A 23,993-nucleotide genomic window follows, 5' to 3' on the forward strand; every position below is an offset into this window, starting at 1 on the left:
ATATGTTTTTCAAATAGCTGACGTGGAATTCGATAGTCGAAACGCCGGAGTAAAACTCACAATGGATTTTACGTTAACTTTCAATTTATTCACTTGCTCTATTTTCATAAGCTAGAAAAAACAAAGACAGTTTCAACTCCTTTTTCGCTGTTTCGACGACGTTTGTGCACCTCCCTCCACGTAATTACGATATAAACTTTAGCCTCGTTTTCAAGAGTTACGTGACCAGATGACCACGTGATCGACATGTCGTAGACACAGAATCTTTGTAATAAACACTCTATGTATCTTCTGCTGATCTGGGTAAAATTTAAACCGTTTTTGAGTGTTTTGTAGGGAGATATGACATATAGCCTCGCTTTCATGTCTTTATTGAGTATGCTAATGAAAATGACTGATTTTTAGCTCAAAATGGCCGAATCCAGCTTGGTAAACAACATTTTCGTGTTCAGCGCATAATTTTCATCTAGAAAAGTGTGTTTACCAACTTTTCCTCGAATTTGCCGACAGAAGTTCACTTTTAGGAAAGTTGTCCCAGTCTATAACGGGTCATTGACCAGGAAATATTCCATAAAACGGCAGGCGAGAAAGCAAATTCGAATAAACTGATATTGAAACTTACTTTTCGTTTGCCAAGGGACTTACAAGTCGGTTTAAGTCGAGCGGTTGCAGGGAAAAATGTGTTTTAGTTCGACGGCCGGAAACTGGACCACCTGGCCGGAAACTGGGCAACTTACTAGTTCTGCAAAAAATGGCCTAATTTCTTTAATACTTGTCGTGCACTGCCAATTTTTGTACATTTTTAAGGTAAGTAAATAAACTGTCTGAACAAAAAATCAGTAACTTTCCATGCATAAATGAGAAGTTATAGCGATTACAAACTAAAGTGGCCGGAAACTGGGCAAGAGACTGTAGTATGACCAAAACATTAACACATTTCCGCATATTGACCCCACCCTATCGATCATACCCTCATGGTTTAATTTTCGCCTTCAAAAGATTTTAAAAATTAATTTCAGTTTCTTTTAAAACTATTTCAGACTTTTTGTACGTAAAACTTATTTTTCATTTTTTATTCATTTTTGCAAATTTCTAGATATTTTCTAACAATCTTAAATTTTGAAAGTGAAGATTTTGAAGTTGATGACGTCATTTTGACGTTATATGACGTCACTGCTAAAACGTTACCCCAATCAACCTACGAGGTTTAGGGCGCTTAGCATTCCAAAAAAGTTTCTACGCAATAGCTTAATTACTTTTGATAGTAAAGAGGAGGCTCTTTCTGCCTCCCGTCCCCACCCCCTCCCCCTCGCTCTACCAATTCAAAACACTCAGGTTTTCAACGTTATTTGCAAAAAAGTAAGAGAAATGATGAAACAGTGTGATTGTGACAGTAAATTTCTTGTCAAACGTTATGTTTTTTTAAATCTCATTTAAAACTTCTCACCGACAACAAGTTGTTAAAACATTAAAAATACCCATTTTTTACAAAATAGAGGTAGAAGAAGCAGCGCATGAGATCCATAATATGCAATTGCCCAATAAGTTCTTCACAGCTTTTTAAAGCTGTGGCCATCTTCTTTACATCCATATATGAATGGAAGCCCAAAATTGCTGGAGCATGGAGAAGTGGCATTTTAAAAAAAGTGAAAATATGCTGGTGTCTGACAATTAAAATAGATACTCACTTTTGACCACCCCAGAATATTTTACCTTGATATGGCAGGCGATTTTAATGATATTGCCTAGAGCATATACCACCCCCTTTCCATATATTGCCAAAGAAGGATGCCTTCTTTTTATCACTTCATGAAAATAAATAATAAAATATGCATTATTTTTGTTATTTTTGAAGATAAAATTTTGTCCTCGGATCACGGAAAAAAGGCTGCCTAATTTCTTGGCTTATTAAAAGCAGCTAGTCAAACTTTTATGCTCATTGTGATCGGCACATGCAATGCTATCATTCCACAAAAAATAGTGGGAATCAAGGATTTCGAATTTCATAACCTCCATACATAGATGGTCGGTTTTCTGTGACAGATGCACTTAAGTAAATGAATACTTAGTTATATTCCCAAATACTTAGTTATATTCCCAACCCAGGTCGGAAAAATTTAATTTAACATCGAAAAAAAGTTAGTCAAATTAAAGACCGCCAAGTATTTAGAGTTTTTCTGCAAACTGAAAGTCGTTTTGTAAATGCATGCACAATTCATCTGACAAGGGAACAGTGCGCGCACTAGTTATACACGTATGCTTTTGAGATTCTTTGCATATGTAAAAAACTGCTTTTCTTGGATTCAATTAAATCTAACTGATTCTCAGATGTGAAATCAACTAATAGTCGGAGGTTTTTCGGTAGTTTGTAACGTCTTGGGTACGCTATAAAACGAAGAACACTTTAGACCCGTAAAACAGCTTTTAATGGCGTCTCCAAGAACTGAAAAGCGGAAAGCATGGTTCGTGCGCTCATGCATGACATCAGGTGACTATGACGTATAATCGTTAAGCGGAATTGAAATAAACAAGATATGTGACATCTCCCCTCCTTACAATAATGGAAAGAAATAATTAAAAGAAATAGTTGCTAATAAAGAGCACAGAAAACCAATGTCTTTGTCCTTATTGATGAAATCTCACACGACAAATCCGGGAACTAAGTGTCTCTGTCCTTATTAATATCACACAACAAATCCAGAATCAAGTGTCACTGTCCTTAAAAATCTCACGCAACAAATCCGGAAATAAGTGTCTCTGTCCATGTAAGTCTCACAACATTGTCCTAGTCCTTAAATCGGGAAGGTGTCTTGACGACACGCTCACTGCGGGTTTTGATCACAGCAGTGTCCCAGCCTTGTTTGCTCTCCTTTGGTAGGTCGTCTTGTCCAGGCTTCTTTGGTGTTTCCTTAGCAGGTGTTGTTTTGGAAACAGGCTGCTCCTCTACTGGAGGAGTTGGAGTGTTGTTCTGTGGGGCATTAGCTGGAGTGTTCTTTATCGGGTTCATCACTGCTTCCTGTTGTGGATGAACTACTGCTCACTCCAGCTGTTCACGAGTGCGCCTTAGGTGCTTTCAGTTGCGTCAGAACACTCCCCCATCTTCTGTCCTAACTTGATATGACCAGATGTCTACTTTGGCTTCCACCGTTGCTTGGGCCCACGGTTTGCCTTTGCCTATGGACCCAAGGGGCTGTAAGCGAACTATGTCCCCAGGGTGTAGGTCGTCTAGCTCTCTGGCACCTTGGTTGTAGTTGATGCTTTGCTTGGCCTTTTGGAGCTTCAGTTTCTGATCTACATCTTCTGGTATCTTGGGTTTGAGGAGCCTGCTTGATGTTGGAAGTAAGGTCTTGGTCCTCCTCCCAAAGATTCTTTGCGCTGGAGAGGTTCCTAGCCCTTCACTTGGGGTGTTCCTCCAGGCCAATAAAGCTAGATGTGGGTCACTCTTGGACTCTATTGCTTTTCTCAGGAGGTTCTTTGATACTTTGACTGCATTTTGTACTTTGCCATTTGACTGGGGATATCCTGGCGAACTGGTGACGTGTTCGAATCGGTACTGACTGGCAAATGCATTGGATTCAGTGGAAGAAAATGGTGGTCCATTATCGGACACAAGCTCATCAGGGATCCCATGTCTAGCGAAGTGGATCTTTAGTTTCCCGATGACTTCTTTTCCAGTTTTGGCGTTGAGTCTGTCAACTTCAAAGTAGCTTGAATAGTAGTCAACAGTCACCATAAAGTTCTTCCCATCAAGCTCAAATAAGTCAACTGCAATCTTCTCCCACGGTCTGGTAGGAATGGAATGGCAGATCAACGGTTCTTTCGCTTGTTCTGCTGGGTGGCTGTTGCAGATTGCACAGAGAGAGATATGCTGCTCTATCTCCTTAGTCATGTCAGGCCAATAGAGGACTTCTCTTGCACGGCGAAGGCAACCCTGAATCCCTATGTGACTCACATGAATCTTGGCTTTCATTTCTTCTCTAGCACTTGCAGGCACAACTAGTCGTTCGCCCTTGAAAACCAACCCGTTTTGGAGTGCCAGCTCTTCTCTAAAGGGAAAGAAATCTGATTTTGACTGGTAGGTGGTCCTTTGTCTCTGGCCAACCTTCTCTGATTGTAGTCTTCAGTTCTTTCATAACTGGGTCTGATTCCATTGCTGAGTGAATGGTGTTCTGTGTTGTCTCGGAGACAGGAAGGTACTGGACCATCTTTATACTTTATGTATCTTTCGCTACCTCTCCTCTCATGATGTCTTCATTGCTTGATGACTGGATGAAAGCTCTGCTGAGAGTATCTGCGAGATACATTTCTGATCCCTTCTTGTAGATGACTGTTAGATTGTAATTTTGCAGTCGTAACATCATGCGCTGTAGATGCTTTGGTGCACTGACCAAACTCTTCTTGAAAATGCTCTCGAGGGGCTTGTGATCAGTCTCTATCTTGACTGGCCGGCCATGTACGTACTGCTCAAACCGTTCGACTCCAAATTCAATAGCAAGTAATTCTTTTCCAATTTGTGCGTAATTAACTTCAGCATCAGTCATGGCTCTTGATGCTAGGCCACTGGCTGCCCTTCTTGCATGAGACAGGCACCAAGTCCCTTGTCTGATACATCACACTGTAATTCTGTGTCTGCTTTGGGGTAGAAATACTTTAGTACTGGAGCTTCTGAGATGATCTGCTTCACCTGCTCAAAGCTTCTGCCTTGAATGTCATTGTCCCACAGGAACTGATTTTGCTCTTTGAGAAGTTCTCTTATAGAGGCTGCAGAGAGATTAGGCGCAAATTTCTGGAGGTAGTTTACCATACCCAGGAGTCTCTCCACATCTTGTTTGCTTGTTGGGGTAGGCATCTCTTTAACCCCTTGGAGTTTGGCTGGATCAGGTTTCAACCCCTCTTCTGATATCACATGTCCCATAAAGGTTACTTCAGGAAGGCAAAAATTGCACTTCTCTTTGTTAAGCTTGATGCCTTTACTGTGGCAGCGTTCCAACAGAGCTATGAGCTGCTGGTCATGGTCTGGAATAGCTGCAGCTTTCGTCTCTCCAACCCCATAGATCAAGATGTCATCAAAGATGGGTATGACACCTTTCAGACCTCCTAAGGCATTGTCCAGGCGCCATTGAAACTCTTCAGGTGCAGGAGAAATACAGAAGGGCATTCTGGTCCATCGATATCTACCCCACGGGGTACCAAAGGTGGTGAGGAAACTGCTTTCAGTATCCAACTGGATGTGCCAGAACCCATTCTTAGCGTCAACTACGCTAAAGACCTTTGCCTTTGATAATTCTGGGAGCAAGTCGTCGATAACCGGTAGTGGGTAATGGTTTCGCTTCAGTGCCTGGTTCAGAGGCTTGGGGTCTATGCAGAGGCGTATCTTTCCGTTGCTCTTCAACACAACAACCATTGGCGACACCCAGTCTGTGGGAGTATCAACTGGTTCGAGAATTCCTTGGCTGACTAAGCCATCAATCTCTTTCTTCAATGGTTCCTTGACAGCAATGGAAACTTTCCATACAGGCAGAGCTACAGGTGGAACTGATTTATCCAGCGAGAGGTGCAGTTTCTGTTCCAGCTTGCCTTCTCCAGAGAAGACATCACTGTAGTCTGTAAGAACACTTGACAGGTTACATGTAGAAGTTTCATCAGATACAAGCATAATGTTGTCTACATTGACTGACATGAGATTGAATTGCTGTATGGACTGTGCACCCAGAAGTGCCTTGTACCCCTTTGATACCACTGTATACTCTGTAAGATGACTATCATTGTTCTTTGGGTTCCGGGTCTCCAACTTGACACTCCCCAGTGACCTGAGCTCAGAGTTAGTAAACATAACCAAGGTGGTTGCAGTGTTAGCTAAATGGTTTAGTTCAGGGTCCTTTAAAATCTCCTGATAAATCTCAACTGGCAGAATATTCACGGTCGCACCACTGTCCAATTGGAACTTGACTGAAGCATCCTTTAATACCAGGTTGGCGAATATCTTCTTAGGAGCCTCTTTGTCATACACAGAATCAATGGATTCAACCAAAAGGCAGAAATCATCGCAGTCGCTATCTTCATGCTCTTCAACCATGTTCACTTTCGATGTTTGGCAACCTCTTGGGATGCTTTCCCCTTTGCGTTTCTTGTGAGTCAGCGGTGGTGGTTTGTCACACATTCCAGCAAAGTGATTCTTTTCTCACACTTGGCACATGTTTTACCCCAGGCAGGGCATTCTTCTTTTTTCCACAGGTGTTTCTTTCCACAAAATTTGCAGTCAATCTGTTTGACCTGCTTGCCACTTGGCGGATCACCCTTAGAACTCTTGATGTCATCCGCATGCACATCTTCTGTATGATCCATGGTCTGCAACTGTTGCTTCGTACACTCGTTCGCTCTAGCAATATCAATGCAACTCTGAAGGGTCAATTTGCTTTCTTGAAGGAGTTTCTTTCGGATTCCTTTATCCAGTATGCCAACAACCATTCGGTCCCTGATAAGGTTGTCTGTTAGAGCGCCATAGTTGCATGTTTTTGAAAGTGAACGCAATGCAGCGACGTAGGTATCAATCGATTCACCCACAGCTTGATCGCGTTTGTTGAACAAGTAGCATTCGTAGATCTCGTTAGTTGTACCGATACAAAACTCTTCTAGTTTTTGAAGAACGACATCTATGTCCTTTTTCTGGGTCTCATCGTCAAAAGCTAATCCATCGTAGATTTCCAAGGCTTCTGTAGATTTGCAAGGCTTGTTTATATTAAGCAAGTTTGAAAAGTGCTTGAAAGGAAAGTTTTTTGCACATCTGGCGCATACAGAAAGCGTCAGTAGCCTGTACACGCAATACAACGCGCGAGAAATCTGTCTGTGGGCCCTTAAAGACTCTGTCGACCAGCAAGCTTTGTACATCTTAATACAGTGGTCATGTATAATTATTTTGCGTGATATGTTACACCTCACATCATAGCCTCACTTTGGAAATATATTATTACACCTGACATCATAGCTTCACTTTGGAAAATAAAGCTATTCTTGTTGTCTACCATATTTTGCAGGTGACAAAGTTTGAAGTCCTCAATATCCCTCCGATATTGCTACATAATGGCAGAATGAAATTCGGTGAAGGTGAAGATTATAACAAGATGGCTGACATTCCTGTGAAATATGATCAGCACTTTCTGGGTCAAATGGAGGTTTTTTTTTAGCTTTTCCAACTTAACTGCTGAGACCAGGAATCTGTTGACTCCATCGCAAAAATACATCTTTGTCTTGTGCAAATGGGTCAAAACCCGAGCTGTCTGCAACTGTACATGTCTGACTGAAATATAACATTACTCATGGAGTCCCTTGTGGAGTCCGTTCTCTTAGGCATCCATGGTGACAACACTCATGAGAAACTCCTTTCAACAGATGACCTAACAATGAACAAAACCACTGAAATTTGCTGTATGAAAGAGGCTGCCTCTCTTTGTATGAAGAGATCAATAAGGTGACAAAAAAAAACTAAAAAAAGAAAGCCCAGAGACAAACAAAAATTGGGAGATCTTAGTAAAGGAAAATCTGGAGAAACTGGTCATCCTTTATATATGCTGTTACATGTAAAAGAATGCAGGTCTTGTGTACTGTGTACCTCATAAAACAGAGCTTTGCCCTGCATGGTCTGTGATGGAAAGAACCATTTCAAATGTCAACAAAGAGCAAGCACCACAGGGTCCACCACTTAATTTGTTGCTGAACATTACTCCTCAGACTTTTCTGAAAGCAGCATTGGAACTATCAAGGTAATAACTTATCGAATCACTTTGTCATCTCAGTGAAACCTTGTAACCAACCCATCTACTGTGAAATGGACTTAAGCAATGCAACAGGCCTGTGAAACTGCAAGTTGACTGTATTGAACACTCTATTCATCCTGAAATGGTGAATCTCCAGATGTGAAACGAAACCTCTGTGCATACCCCTCAGTAAATGCAAGATAAAAGTAATGAATCTGACATGCACCTACCCTACCTAAGCTGCACAAATTAAAAAAGTTGTCAAAGCTTAACTCCAGTGTCTTGCAGTCACTGGTATAACTGTGCCTACAGATGGACCTGACTGGGACGGTCTGTCACTGAAAAGAAATCTGTGTTAAGGATCTGCATAGACCCACAGGCTCTCCATGAAGTGCTGAAGTACAACCATTACAAACTATCTGTCATGCAGGACATCTTGCCCGAACTCTCTCAAGCATGAAAATTCTCTGCCTGAGCTGTGTCCTGTAACCAGGTTTTCTGCACTGTAAACACCTAGCTGATTATCAACTGGAAGTTGATAAAGGTAAATAAACTGCTGTAGCAAATAATTTTTGAAAGTTGACATTTGGAGCATAAGCCCTTCCTCAAAGCAAAGTGGAGGATTGTGGGTTGTTTGTGTGTTAATTCTTAATATTATGGAGTTATTTTGGAGTAAGCACGGTAAGGGATAATGCATTTTGCCTGCAAACAAAATCTATTTATTAATATAATAAATTGGTTTTGTTTGCAGACAAGGTGCTCATGATTGAACAATATTTTTGTTGTTTTGATTTTTTGAGATTTTCAGTGTTGCCCAATGATGTAGAAAAAGTCCACAATCAGACATGCATGGTTTCAAAAGTATGACCAGGAAGATTAAAATGTTTAGAAACTGGTTTAGAAGCATCTCCGTCATTGCTTTTACGTCTCCAAGATGTTCACAAAAGCGATTTCCTAGTCTTCTTAATGTCTCAAATGAATAGCCTGTGTACAGCCGTCCCGCTCCAAAAAAAATCAGGGAGGGAACGTCTGTGTTATGGCGACGTCAATCGTGTTCAGCACGGGTGGTTTTCCCGGAATGTGTGGAAAATGATCGGATTGGCCTCTACACAAAAACCATTCATGATTGCCTTTAATTTATACGGACGACAGCTTATGTGGTTAAATTATTTCAGCGTGCGGCGAGCATTCAAACTTTTTAGCCTTTTGCGTCTCACTTGTTTCTGAAGGGCACAATAATAAATGATATGCAGTATTATTTAAACCAGGACAAGTCGGAAAGAGCCGTAGTTTGGTGAAGACTGTGGTCCCGAAAATTTCTGTGCTGTAGTTTGAAACTTCTAAAATTTGCCACATCTCTTGTTAGTGCGGTTTGTTTTGGCTCATTTCGATTTAAAATGTTTGGTTTGGAACGACAAGCTTTGAAATTTATCCGTGAAGGTGAAGGACTTCTTGGATTTATTAATAATTGTGATTCCAGGCCCAGCCATTAACTAATACTGTTGCACAATGTATTGTACGAATGATAGTGTCTGGCTTTGCCGAAAACTGTTGTAGCTTTACTTGTAGAACCAAGAAGGTTGGTTATTAGATTTTGTGCTGTAAACGTTATGCTTCTTGCATTTTATTGATCTAGCGCTTTAAATTGTTTCTTGAGCTCGATGATGTTTTGTCTCCTGTGTTTGTTGTGTTATATTTGGAACTGCATGACTCAAATTCGGTCATCCGGATATCCGATATAATAATTATTTATGTGAAATTTAAATCAATAACAGCAGGATACTGGAACAAGATTAACGATGCCATAACACAGACGTTCCCTCCCCGATTTTTTTTTGAGGAGAGCGGGACGGCTGTACACAGGCTACAAATGAACAGTTTATGCATTATGCCTGCCAAGATAAACAACAATTTGGCTATCAATGTTGAGCTCCGTTTGCGAGGCAAAGATTCACTGCAAACCACAATATGGGAATAAATTTGGCTTTGTCACACAAAGTGCATAGTATGTACAATTTATGATGTAGATTAAATCGATCAGTGCAGACCTGTGCAAACAAAATGGAAAGTAACTGTGATAATTATTTAGTATAAGCATTTTGGACCTGAGGTGTTAACAGTGTTATGAATGAAGGGACAAGAGTGTTACATTGTCTGCACAATTACTGCTTGAAAGAGCCTGGTTGTGTGTCTGTTTAAAGAAAACTTCTCACTGAAAAGTTACCATAAGCAGTAAAAGCCAAAGTGATAACTTGTTTGAGAAAGAATGATCATAAGATTATCACAAAGAAAACGCAGGCTTGTCCAGAATAATGTATCATGATTACAAAGTTTACAATAAAAGCATCATGTTACATACATTTACAAAACAATTTTTATATACTGCATTTACAAAACATAAACAAGACACAACATATAAAATAATTAAATAATAAAGGAAATACCTGCAAAGCATCTCCTAGAACATCATCAAAAGCAAGGTAAGGCCTTCTGATATGTTTTTCCTGTAAAAAATTACACTAGTGTACTTAAGTAATGAATATACAGCAGCAGCTACATATTATACAGCTCCCTATCCTGTATACATGTACCTACATGTATTGTGGCTTACACTTTGTGCTCTGAAAGTTCCAAAAGTGACGACACTCACTATTTACCAATCTGCAGGTCTGCCACTCTTCTATTTCATTTATGTCCTTAGCTACAATCTGCAGTTTGCAAATTATAAACAACTATTTCAACTGATTAATAAATTACAAACACACAATTTAAGAGAGCTTTTTCTTGATTGCTGCTACCTTACTGGAGAACGTTGTTTCCTGGAAAAAAAGGTTTGCTTCTTTCTAGTTTAAAGAGTAAAATCATGCCTTATCTTGTTTTTAAAATAATTATTGTTAAACAAGGTTAAGCCATCAAAAAACAATAACTAAATGCCTTAACAATTCAAGGAAAGGTGTCCAAAAAAAATAACTGACTGTAGACATTTCAATATCAGTAGTGTTAATAGTTTTAGACCTTATAAAAGTATCATAATTTTTACTATTAATATATGTTTTGTTCAGTTCACTTTTTTAAACCCCCTTTTTATGCTTTTAAAAACCTACCTGCCAATTATCAGATTTCAGCTTCTTGATTTGTGCCCACAGGCAGTCCATATACTGTAAAAGTATTAAAACACATAAAACACACAAAAGCATAAACTTAAGATATTATAAATAAGTTGCAAGGACAAACAAATCTAGAAGTGTAACGGCTGCTGGACCTTGGAGTTTTCCTACCTGCTACATGTATGTAACCAGGCAGGTGATCTGAAAGTGGCAGATTTCTCATCTCTTTCCAGTAGCAACTTTTAGGACCACTATGAATAGGCCTTATCATGGTTTTCGACGCCATCTTGACGAGTAGGCAAAGCTGGTAGAAATTACAGAGTTTGTATGGGAATCCGACGGCAAATATCTTTTAAAAAAATTGAATTCTGGACAACTTATGAATTGTAAAGTTAATTTACTAGGCAAAAGTTTTTATTCGCCGAGTTTGAAGGATGTAGCTGGGTTAGAAAGCGTTCAGTTACGTTTTTAATTTCCCATAGATTTGTCTATAATTTTTCCGCGAGCCGCGTCATTCATGAGGAAAAAAATATAGACAAATGTATGGAAAATTAAAAACGTAACTGAACGCTTTCTAGCCCAGCTACATCCTTCAAACTCGGCGAATAAAAACTTTTGCTTAGTATCTTACCTTTTCAATTCACAAGTTGTCCAAAATTCAATTTTTGTAAAAAAAAAATTTGCCGCCGGATTCCCATATAAACACTGTAATATCTATCCGCTTTGCCTACTCGTCAAGATGGCATCGAAAACCGTGATAAGGCCTATTATTAGGGTTCCCGGTTTCTTGATCAGAAAACCCAGGAGACTGTAGATTTGAATTAGCGCTTTTTTAATTAAACTCTGAATGGGAAAACTAGTGGACAACTGAAATCTTGAAAAAATCCATAACAGTTCTACATTTTTAACATTTTTATATTTCTGTTATTTTTATTTTTATTCACTTCCTTTTTTATACTTTTTTCTGAGGGCCACAAGTTCATCAGTTTTATTACTGTCAAGTGTCACCGTCATAAAAATTATAAAGACTTGGGATAACCACCAACCCCACTGGCCCATGCACTAACATAGCCTGATACAAACAAAAACATTTGAAACAGATGATATCACTAGATGCAGGTAATGTAGTTGAAGAGCAGCTGGCATTAAGGATGTTTATAAGAAAATCTTCTAGCATTGATTGTTCTCTAAAACTTTCACCACAGTGACTGTACATAGGAAAGAAAAAAAATTACTCTTGTCAAAAATATCAGGCTTTGCTTTCTACCATTTAATCACTTATCCATTTTGGACAAGACATTTACCAGTAAAATATGCTTTTCTCATCCATTAAAAAAACATTTTGTTATCTGTTCAAATAGCTATTTTAGTTCCAGATATTTAAGCTTAAAAAATCGTAAAATATGCAAGCCGCATCCCTTCTACGTCAAATCACACTGGAAACCACCAGTACAACCATCAGTCGATCTAGAAAATTACCTAGAGGGAGTCAAAACAGAGCTCGCAGCAATTAAATTATCAAAGCCAAAACAAAACCTGCCACGCAAAGAACGTCAAGCTATCAGAGAGCTTAAAACAAATTCAGAAATAAACATTAGAAAGGCAGACAAGGGATCAACAACGGTCTTAATGAACAAAAAAGATAAGATTGAAGAGGGCAGGGTACAACTAGACAACAAAAACAATTACCTGCCCCTAGAAACATCTATGGTTTGAGAAACATTCAACAAAGTTCAAGACCTCATAAACGAGCTCCACCGCCATATAACTACATTGACGATGTGACAAAGAAATGGCTATGTAAAACGCCAGACCCGCCGCGCATACCAGTGTTTTACACACTTACAAAGATTCGCAAACCTACACCTGTATGAAGACTCATAATATCAGGTTGTGATGGTCCAACAGTGCGATTATCATCATTTGTAGACTACATCCTCCAGCCAATAGCAAAATCACAAAAATCGTACCTCAAGGATACAAAAGATCAATTTCGTAGAAAAGACAAAAGTCCCACACAACGCAATTATGGTATCACTAGACATTACCAGTCGGTACACCAACATCCCTCAAGAAGAGGGTATCGAAACTGTATGCAAGACATACAAAACATTCTTCCAAAGAGAAACTCTGATACCAACCAATGCGCTCAGGAAAATGCTTAGACTTATACTTCAGGAGAACTCCTTCCAATTTTGTGGAAGTGACTACCTTCAGACTCACGGCACTGCAATGGGCACTAAAATGGCAGTTGCTTTTGCCAATATCTTTACGTCTGCAGTTGAAACCGAAATCATCAACAAGTTAGAGCAGAAAACTCTAGTCAGAAACTCTAACACAGCCATACATTCTAATGATTAGAGTGGAAAATGGCTGTCAAATACGTCATCTGTTCGTTGCTCTAATCAATGGGCAACTGTGAGGAGTTGCAAGAACTGGAATTCAAGTTATCGGGGTAAATTTGACCCAAATTTTGTTCAAGGGAAACTATATTTAGTTCGAGTAAGCGGGGTTTTCGAGTTATCCGAGTTCGAGTTAACCGAGTAAAAATGACTGAAAAGTGGGAGTCAAGTCCAAAGGAAATGGAAGTTTGTTCGAGTTAGTGGGGTTGTTCGAGTTATCGGGGTCCTACTGTATTTCCTTTGTGGGGATACGACAAAAGAAGAGATTAATCTCTTTATCTTAGAAGCCAACAGACATCATACTACCATTAAATTCATGGCTGATATATCAGAGAGAGAAACAAACTTCCTAGACACTACAGTATTTAAAGGTGAAAGATTCTACAAGGAGTCAATCCTAGACATTCGCACATATTTTAAACCTACTGAAACCTTTTAGTACACATATTTCTCTTCTTGTCACGCCCCCGGTGTGGCAAAGGGCTTCATCAAAGGGGAAGCCCTCAGACTACTTAGAACTAACTCTTCAAAAGCACCTTTTGAAGAAAACGTTAATAATTTCAAGTTGCGATTACGCGACAAAGGCTATCCAAACAACATAGTTGAAAAGACCATCCCAGAAGTCAAATTCACAGAGAGGGAATACGCACTACAGGAAAAACAGAAGGTGCAAAAAATCATATTGCCTTTCGTCACGAAGTACAACCCATCAGTGCCAAATCTAAAAAAGGTTTTACATTTTTGGTCATCCATTTAAAGGGACAGTCAAACCATTTAAAATCATTTACAATCCAATTATTTTACTCTATTGAAAAGCATTGGTGGTCCTTTTTCCTTTCCAGGTCATGTGGTAAATTGTAATGTACAGATTATTAAAATATTGTTTATCCAATACTTTTTTGTGTATTTTTTGGTACTTATTATTTTTTCTTAAAGGATTTTTTGTGCACTTCAACTTTCCACATTATTTTACAGTGTAAAGTAGAATGCACTGACATACAACTCAGTAAAGACAACTAACCTCCTCTTGAGGATGAGGCTCATCAGTTGACCACACTCGAAGGGCAGGAATATGAGTCTTACGTCTCTGACTAGTCAAAAGACAAAAAAAATAAGCAAGCTGCATTGGTCCTTACCAATTTTACAGGAACTCAACCTTACATTTGTAATGAACTATATATGAACACCCTGAAGTGTGTTTAATTACATGTATCTACAGTATTACATTGTACACACTTATGATACTTAAACCTATGAATGGTGTGATGCCAGTACAATGCCCTCAAATGGATTATGACAACTTGTTTGCAACAGGTGATGGTAATGTGTTATTGCTATCAGTTCTCCTAATTATCATGATAGGATTATTTCCACAAATGCCAGGGGGCATTTATTTAATACTTACAATGTAAACTGACATTTGGAGTTTAATTAACAGTAGTTTTTTTGTAGACAGCCTCATTTTTGTCTTTAATATTAAGCAGTCAGCTTAATTATCAAAAACTAGCAATGGTATGTTGCAATTTCTGAGTTTTGATTGGTTAACAGGCAATGGTATATGAGCTCATATACCATTGACCACAAATATGGTAGTCGATACCAGTCAACGAAAACAGCTGGGGAGCTCAAATATTGCAATTCTTTGGGCGTTTTTTATAAAACAATTATTTCACTTTCGCTTACAAGTTGGATATGAGATCGTTATAGGCGAACTCGGTGCTACGCGCCTCGTTGGCTATCTACCATCTCATATTCAACGCGCGCTCGTGGAATAATTGTTAAATATCCCACAAGTCACTTGTATTTTCTCGGTATATACAAGTGGGATATTTCATATTATTAAAAACAAGAAACTTCAACAGTTTATAACCATGCAGTTAATGCTTGATCACCTCTTTCAGTTCTTTGGCTTGAAAGGCAGGGCGCCACACAGTAAAAAATCTTTAGAAAAGCAGTCACTTGAGAAACACACAAGTCGTGTTTGCGTGAGTCACGGAGTGTGCATGACATGAATTTCCTTCACCGTGTCATCTGTTGTTTAAACCACATACCCAGCCGGATAAATTCCTGCTTACGCATGCAAATATTTATTTTGTTTCAAATGTTCAATAAAATGAACCCAAACCAGTTTATGAATGGCATTAAAAAGAAGTTCATTTCACGCCGCAATGACATGTATCCCGTGCCTTGACACATTCTTGCTGAGCTTGCAATTTTTGTTTTGATTCCCAAAATAAACTCAAAACGAAAATTGGAATATCCAGAAAACCAGGGGGGTTGGTAGCGAGGTCTGGGACCGAGTCTCGATGATTACCCCAGTAAAGAAATTTGGCCGAGTGAGACTAAGTACTGGTTTAACTGGAAACAAAGATGGCGGACGGGCGTTTGCATAGGTTCATAAACGTTTTGAGAACTGTTTCTACGTTCAAACATCCAGGGGAGGGTTTAAGCGCTTTTTATTTAAATTGTGATTTTAAAGAAATATCACAGATGAAATTCACGCCGCAAACTGGCGAACGGGACCACCACTGCGTTTTTACATCCCAGTTGAGAAAGTGCAGAAGGTTTGATATGACTTGATATGACTTGTTTTGTTTTATTTCCCACAGCCTCAGAGCCTAGTTAGAATTTGAATATAAAAATATAATATTTAGAGTAACATGGAACTGAAATGCAATATTTCAAAATAAAATTTATCAAAATTTAATTGGCCTACCAGCATTTTTTATTTTGTGTTTTTCACCAGTTACAATACCAGTAAATGTATAAATCCACATGCCTGGAAAAATTGGAAATACTGTAGACTTAACTTGCAAATATTTATTGAATTGCGTTAAAACAAACTCAAACTCTTGAATGGCACAAACAAGAATTTGTTCCACACAAAAAAGAAGCATCTGGAGAAAGAAGCTAACTCAGAGACTCAAAGGTCAGTGCAGAATGCAATATGGCCAATCAATTGACAGCATGATAATAATTTTCCAGGGTAATTTCGCTTGAGAGTGAGTCAAATAAATTCACCTTTCATCTGAAATGCAGTTTCATGTGTACTTGTAAGATGTTAAAAGACAAAACGTGACAACTAAATCACGGGGGTGACTAGTTGACAATAAAGCACAATTTCTTAGTCAAGGAAGTTTTCAATCATTTGAACCGTTGGTTTTTATGTCAACTTGCGCTAACTTGATTTCAAAAAGACTAAGTATATAAGCAGCAAACATGACATTTGTACTTTTCGTGCAAAGGTATGTAACATGATACTTTTGTTTTTCTCTTAGACTGCATTAAATTATAAACGCCACAGATTCTACAACAACCCCACCGCATTGTCACCTTCAGCATTTAGAAAATGACCTAAAAATTACCAATTTTCAGAACAGTGTACAAGCAGAGCACAAATTATGAATTATAAAGTATGCTAAATGTTCGAAATTGCAGCTCTTTCCCCCCGAAACTGTCACTAAAAAATGGGGCTTTTCCCCCAAAACTGTCGCTAAAGCATGCCGTGTGCAAGGCCATGCTCTCGCCACGGTCTGGTGAACACATCACACGCTCACTCAGGCATGAACCCGAGAGTCACGTAGTGTGAAGATTTCTTTCAAGAAGTGTCGGAACTGTCACGAAAGCGTGTTCGAACACTAAAGAATTTTTCGCTTCCACACAAAGCCCCGGCCCTCTCAGGCAGAGGTTTTACAAAATAAATACGGAAGTTAGTTCAAACGATGGAGAACAAATCAAAGGAAAGGAAGTGAGGGATGTAACATGAAACTTTTTTTTTCTCTTAAATTAACTCCAGGGATTCTACCGCATTGAAAAGCATACCACATTAGGCTTTAATACAAAATTTCTAAACACGTCCCTGTTATTTTAATTTTCGTTAGTTTGAATTTCAGTTTGATATTGAAACAGCAAACGAGATACTTTTGTTTTTCTTGCAAATGCTGAAACATGATACCTTTTTTGTCGCAACGACATCGGTGGCAGTTGTTTTGCTTTCCGAATAATAAAGCCAAATTATTTCACCTTAATTTAATTAAGTTGCGGTTTTAACTGCTAGAAAGACGTTTCTTAAAAATTAAAGAACAAAAAAAATCTCTTTCGAAAGGTATTTTAAAATCGCGGTTCAGCTAGGATATTTGTTTTCTGGTTATTAGGAGTTTCACGCCGAAACTCTCGGTCTAAGTTTTTGCATACCTAATGACGAAAGTGCTGTGAAAGTCTCAAAATGTAATTTAATTAATTTTGCGGTTTTTACTTGGCGCCATGGAGTCTGCAGGAATCCTACTGCAAACACGTGATACATGCAATGTTTCTGAGAATATAACGCAGGGCTGGAAATAACGGCCGGTCAACGGACAATGTCCGGCCTGATTGGGGACTTGTCCGGTTAAATGTTTGTTTTGCCGGTCATGTTGTCCGGTCACAAGTCGATAATAATAATAATACTGAAACAAATTTAGTTTTCAATGCTGTTGTCTACTTTCTGTTAGTGTATACACCTCACTGTATTGTGGAACTTCCAACCGAAAAAAGAACTAGAACTGATCAAATTAAACTGTTGTTTACAATTCGCGTGTTACGGTCTCAAAATTGAAATCTTTTCCCAAGTTGTCCGTTTCCTCCTGCACAGAATTAAATGATTAATTTAGTTCCAAAGTTCGAAATATAAAGGTAAAATTTACATAAGCTATTCATGATTCAAACAACCTTTGACTTCTTTGCATTATTTTTAATAATAAAAGAGGGCTCAAAATTGCTCACCGATACGGTCGAATTTGTAACTATTTTTTTTTCCTTTGGCGACTAAAACTTTCTTTGAAGTCGCAAGTTAGGAATTAATATTTTATACTAATAGTGCAGGGGAATACACTTCCTCATTTTCAAGTATGAAGCCATTGAAAATGTTCTTCTTTCCAGGTGCTTGTTCCAGCTGCTTGCTGCAATGTGAAATCTACATCTTTCGATGAGAACAATCCGGAAGTGACATTATTAGATTCTTGCAAAACTTAAAGTTCCAAAAAGGATACCACAAGACTTTTGTAAAATCATTGAAAATAATGATTAGGAAAACGAAACAGGCCAATGGGCCTATAACCCACGGCCCCAATCACTGAAAATTATTGTGCTATTTGCAAAGTTTGAAGCCAATAGACAAATACAATGGACCAGACATGAGCCAGACATTTGCATCATTCATTCATTTATTAAAAACAAAATAACTTTCAAACTTGGAAAATTCAATATGATTGTAGTCAGCAATTGATTTTTCAATTCAAATGAAACAGAGTTTCATCCACGAAAATACACATTTCATAAATAGAGAGGCAAATAAAAAATTTTGTTTTTGCTATTCATGAACATGAAAAACAAGACAGTGTGGAGTCAAATTACATTTCACACGAAATTTGCATAAATTTGAACTTGCAAAAAAGGAACAGATATGTTATTAATAGAATGTAAACCCACTTTAATTATTATTGAATTTTTATCTCATTGCTATTTTTTTATGTATTAATTATTTGAAAACGGTTCTCATTCATGGAAACAAAACGGTTTTTCATTCAACTGCTTGCAGTATTTACAGACAAGAAAATATTCGCTTAATCAAATTACCTTCTGCACGAAATGTTTTCTTGTCATAAAAGCAAGAGAAAATAGATTTGAAAAAATAAGAACTATAGTCGATAAAGGAAATTTTAAAAATTAAACTTTTTTTGTACCGTACAGTTCCGACCTCAGGTAACCAACATCGTTCATGTAACGAGCAATTTATTAAATCATCACAGCAAAAAATAGAGTCCGGACGGCAAACTTAATTCCACAGTCAACAGTGCAGTGTCGTTACTTGTAGTAAAAAGGAATTTACTTATGGAATGTTATATCTTAAGGTGGAAGGGCTAATTATTGGAAAATAATAATAATTATTGGAAAATAACATGTTACATTTTTGTCCGAGCAGAAACGAGGTATGACCGAGCTAAAATGGATTTGGCCGGACATCTTGACCGTTCAATGTTCGAAAGTTATTTCCAGCCCTGTAACGTAGACTAATCTGCGCATGCATTTGATGCAAAGTACTTTGCTCTAGAAAGAGTAGTACCACAGAGAGAGCAAAGGGTTTTCTGAAACAAATAAAAACCTTTGATATCTTCATATGAAAGTATCGTAGATATGCTCCACGTTTTACTTGGGGCGTACGGTCAGGTGCTCCCCACCACCACCCCTCCACAGGAATAATTAATTAATTGATATTAATTAATTGGCTATTAAAGTTTACACCATAGTGCTTTAGCACTTTAGGGGTTTAGGGGTTTAGCAGATGACAGGCTCCAACAAACCATCACAACAGTGCATTCTGCACTAAAAACTAATTTTACAGTTTGTCTGCTATTTTCATTGAAAGAGACAGTTATTTATCAGCTGCATTGGAAAGCAGTCACATAAGGTATAAAAATGCATTTAATTGAAATACATGTACTTGTGTGATTCAAAGACAAAGCCGGTATTTCGTAGAATACACTAAATATATTTTTTCCTTTTTTTTAGAAATTCACTGTAAGTGTATAAAGGTCAGAATTCAAATAACTTGCTGTAAAATATTACTGCATGTAAATATTCGTGTACAAATCTTTAAATTTCCAAATACAGTACAAAGCAAAACTGAGTATTGAAAAGCTGTATGCCCATTACAGTACATTACATGTATGTGTTTGTGATTTCACTTTGTACCTTATATAGTTCTCAATAGTTGATAACAGCTGTTCAAATTCCTGACTCTTCTTTTCAGAAAGTTCTTTGCCAGCCTGTAAAAACAAACAGCTTTGTCAAATCTGGTGCATCAAGAGGACAATAAATTAATTTACATGTATTACTTGTTCCAAGATTCACTTACCTCAGCTTTGTCAAAGCTGGTGCGTCAAGAGGACAATTACCGCATTTACTCGATTAAACGCCGCCCACGAACAAACGCCGTTTTTTAGAGCAGAAAAATTAATAAACGCCGCCCTCAAATAAACCCCTCATCGTGATGCGGCGTTTATTCAAATTATAGACTCAAAAAAGCAAATGCAGTAATTATCAAGTTTGAGCAAGCCTAAAATAATTATTTTCCTTGATTGCAACAATGCTTTTAGATAGTGAAAATGACTTTTGAGACAAGGAATACTCCATGTCCCTTCTTTTAAAGTTCAAATGTTCAGTTACCATGCTATTCTTTGCAAGAAATAAATTGTATTTTAAATAAATGCCACCCTCGTATAAACGCCGCTCTTGAATAAACGTCGCACTTAAATCACAAAAAATTTGATAAACGCCGAGATTAACTTACATGTACCTTATTGTAGAGTACTGTTTGTTTACCAAGTTTCAGTTCAATGGAATTTGTATTTTTTAAGGACATGCTTACAATCAGCAGTCTAAAGATATTACTGCTACAATTTAGTTGCATTTTACAACAAAAGATTTTTAAGCAGGATGTGTAGAAAACTCAAGACATACTCCCAGCTGACTGTGGACAATTATGCAATGGAAGGTGCAAAGCATTTTTTTTGTTTTGTTTTTGCAATTGTAATTTCTGAAAAAACGAAGCAAAGACCAGAGAGACAATGTTTAACACACTGGTAAACAAACCTACCTGCGAAATTTGGAACTGTTTTTACAATGTCCAATTTTAGCCAAAAATGTTATAGCCCTTTTTCTGGCCAGCCTTTCAATGGTTCTGTTTGTATTTGTATTGCCATGCATTCAGTTGCATGTGACGAATTGCACAGTAATTTATTGCAACCTTCCAAATGAGTCATCACATGATATGAAATGGGTGGCAACAATAGGAAACCAAACAGGTTAGCCAAATGTGTCTATTATAATATAAATGGGTGGAAATCTTACCCAGGGCAATGAGGACAGCACTGTGTAAACAAACCAATCAGAGCAAACCTGCAACATAGGCACTCAATTAGCGATTATTGGATGAGGCTGAGTATGATATGAAGAATTATGCAGATCTCGGAAGGTGTTATCTGCCGAAGCCTTTGGATCGGCAGATAACACCCTCCTTGATCTGCATAATTCTTCATATCATACGAAAGCCGAATTCAATAATTGTTTTATTATTCATTTAAAATATTTCCAGAGCTCCAAATGCAGAAAATGAATTTTATATGGTTTTCACAGAACGCAAAGTACACAAATACACAACAACGTCCGCTTTGAAATTTGATTTAAACTTCACAACTTGGTTACCTAGATTAAAATTCCCTGTCATTTATAATGTCGATACAGTAGAACCCCGGTAACTCGAACTCTGAAGGGAAACGAAAAAACAGTTCGAGTTAGCGGGGTTTCGAGTTATCGGGGCCGATTACATATTTAATTTGCCAAGTTAATAATTGATAGTTAACCGATTTTTCAGCACTTCAGTATATGGTACAGTGCAAATTAAACTTATCTTGTCAGAAACTCTAACAAGACCATACATTCTTATGATAAGAGTGGAAAATTGCTGTCAAATACGAGATCTGTTCGTTGCTCAAATCAATGGGCAACCGTGCCAAGTTGCAAGAACCGGAATTCGAGTTATCAGGGTAAATTTGACCCAAATTTTGTTCAAGGGAAACGAAATTTAGTTCGAGTTAGCGGGGTTCTCGAGTTATCCGAGTTCGAGTTAACCGAGTAAAAATGACTGAAAAGTGGGGGTCAAATCCAAGAGAAATAGAAGTTCGTTCGAGTTAGCGGGGTTGTTCGAGTTATCCGAGTTCGAGTTACCGGGGTTCTACTGTACGTATTTAGCGGTTGCTTTCAAGAAGTGTCTAGTGAAGCCAATTCTGATGACACAAAGCGACTTTTTCGAGTACAGGTTTCCATCGTTCTTGCTAACTGCGCCAAGTCCTCCACTGTGGCTGGTTCAGAAATTGTATTTTCTTGAAAAATATGCTTTAAAAATCGTTTGACTCGCCTTCGTTGCTTTTTTCCCCCTTGTCTTCTAATAATTTGGTGATTTTCTGCTCGTCGAACTGCACAAATCTCGCCATTTTCCCAGTCGTTGTGTATCAGAGCAGTTGCCGTGTAGCGTGGGAGTGAGGTTGCGATCGGTTAATGCCATGGGGACGAGGTTGCGAACGGTTAATTTTTAATATTGGACAATTGACATCATTTAAATGACATCAATCGTCGCATAATAGGACCTTCTTCCAAATTTGGTCAACGCTAGCCGGTTAGCTGGAATTAACTGGGGATTGAAAGCCAATCAGAAATGGAGAAATATCTTGAATGAATAATAATCATTTTATGGTGAATATTAAAGCATGGTACAAGCCTAGTATAGCTAAAGCCAGATTTTTGCACATAAAATTTATTTTCAAGCACTTGCTTTCATTGCTGAAGATTCTGTCAGTTTGCCTAAGAAACACCACTGTGGATATATTTTTGTATACACACTCTATTATTATCATTTCACAGGGGGGTGCTTCTGGGGGAGAGGGGGAGGAGGGTGGTTTAGGGGGTATGCTCCCAATAAAGGTCCTCAAAAGTTCAAATCGGCAGCACCTAAACTTTGGCATTTCATTACCAAAAATGGGCCGGCAATGGCCGATTCCCTCTATGGCGTGCGCCTGCAGGGAATCACGGAAACACTTCTAGCGTGAATAACAATTTTTTTTGTTATTTCGGACGTGTTGAGTAATCACATATTAAAACAAGGTAGTGACGGTGTGTTTGTATTCTATATTTGGTGTACTGGGTAACAACCTTTCCCACAGCTGTAAACGAACTTAAAACGTGACTGCCACTATGGAAATTTTTATTTTCAAGATACGGACAAAAAGAGTTTTTCCAGTTTTGTTGCACAATGTTAGATTTAATTATGTATTGACAGATACATTATCATTACTTAAGAATAAAAGCAAGTTAACAGTTTAGAATATTGAACATTATTTACAAATAATATAGTTGCAAAAGTCTTTAGTACACATATCAGACATACTAAGGAAAAAAAAAAGAAAAGTCGTTCCCTTTACGTGTGCCATATGCCTTTCACAAACTGTCAATGCAGGGGAATTGTATTCTATAAGGTATATCCTAAATGATTGGGGAACCTCCTTAAGTAAATCTACCATTTCTCCCTTACTTGGATACGAAAATAAATATTTATTAAGTACATTTGACTAAAGTTACTGTGGCATTTTGAGATGACATTAATCTTTGTTTGTTGAAAACACTACTAAGCATAAGTACCTGTGTAATGTTTTCCTCCATGGTAGCAGCAAGAAGCTTGTCAAAAAACTCTAAAAGTGCACTAGGCATGAGAACTCGACAGTTCACAAGATCAGCAAGAAACCGCACCTAAAAACAAATAATGAAAAACAAATAATGAAAAACTATAGGTTCGATTCACTGTGCTGAAATTTATCGTGCCCCACAACTGTCATGGCAAATCATTTTGAGCATGACAAAACCAATTTAACCAGAACAAAATCAATTTCAAAAAACAATTTTACTTCTGCCAGCAAAATCTTTTTTTAATGGGGAATCAATTTCACTCAAAGCACACTCTTTTCACACAAGGCAAAATTAATTCTATCACAGCAACAATCTTTTTCACTCATGGCAAAATCATTTTCTACCAACTTAGTCATGTGAAGTTGGCTCGCAAGATGTTATAGGGGTCATAAACAATCCTACATGGCAGAGTTCAATTGTGGTTAGCCTGCAAGCAGGTTCACTGTTTGGGTCAC

The 23,993-nt window shown here is 38.0% G+C and overlaps 1 protein-coding gene across 3 annotated transcripts in view; it reads right to left on the reverse strand.

The window, feature by feature from the left end:
- The window catches only part of LOC144658554 (nuclear cap-binding protein subunit 1-like), a 120,887-nt gene that overhangs the window by 68,279 nt on the left and 28,615 nt on the right, over positions 1–23,993 (reverse strand). For all 3 annotated transcript variants that reach the window (XM_078519001.1, XM_078519008.1, XM_078518994.1), the window contains 6 exons: positions 23,494–23,601; positions 21,151–21,198; positions 19,993–20,066; positions 14,285–14,354; positions 10,859–10,912; positions 10,199–10,258 (listed from right to left, as the gene is read on the reverse strand). In XM_078519001.1, the coding sequence (XP_078375127.1) occupies positions 10,199–10,258; positions 10,859–10,912; positions 14,285–14,354; positions 19,993–20,066; positions 21,151–21,198; positions 23,494–23,601 (414 nt within the window). The remainder of the gene's footprint in view (positions 1–10,198; positions 10,259–10,858; positions 10,913–14,284; positions 14,355–19,992; positions 20,067–21,150; positions 21,199–23,493; positions 23,602–23,993) is intronic.

Source organism: Oculina patagonica, chromosome 1 (assembly GCF_052425735.1).
Source record: "Oculina patagonica isolate OP01 chromosome 1, crgOcupat, whole genome shotgun sequence".
NCBI lineage: Eukaryota > Metazoa > Cnidaria > Anthozoa > Scleractinia > Oculinidae > Oculina > Oculina patagonica.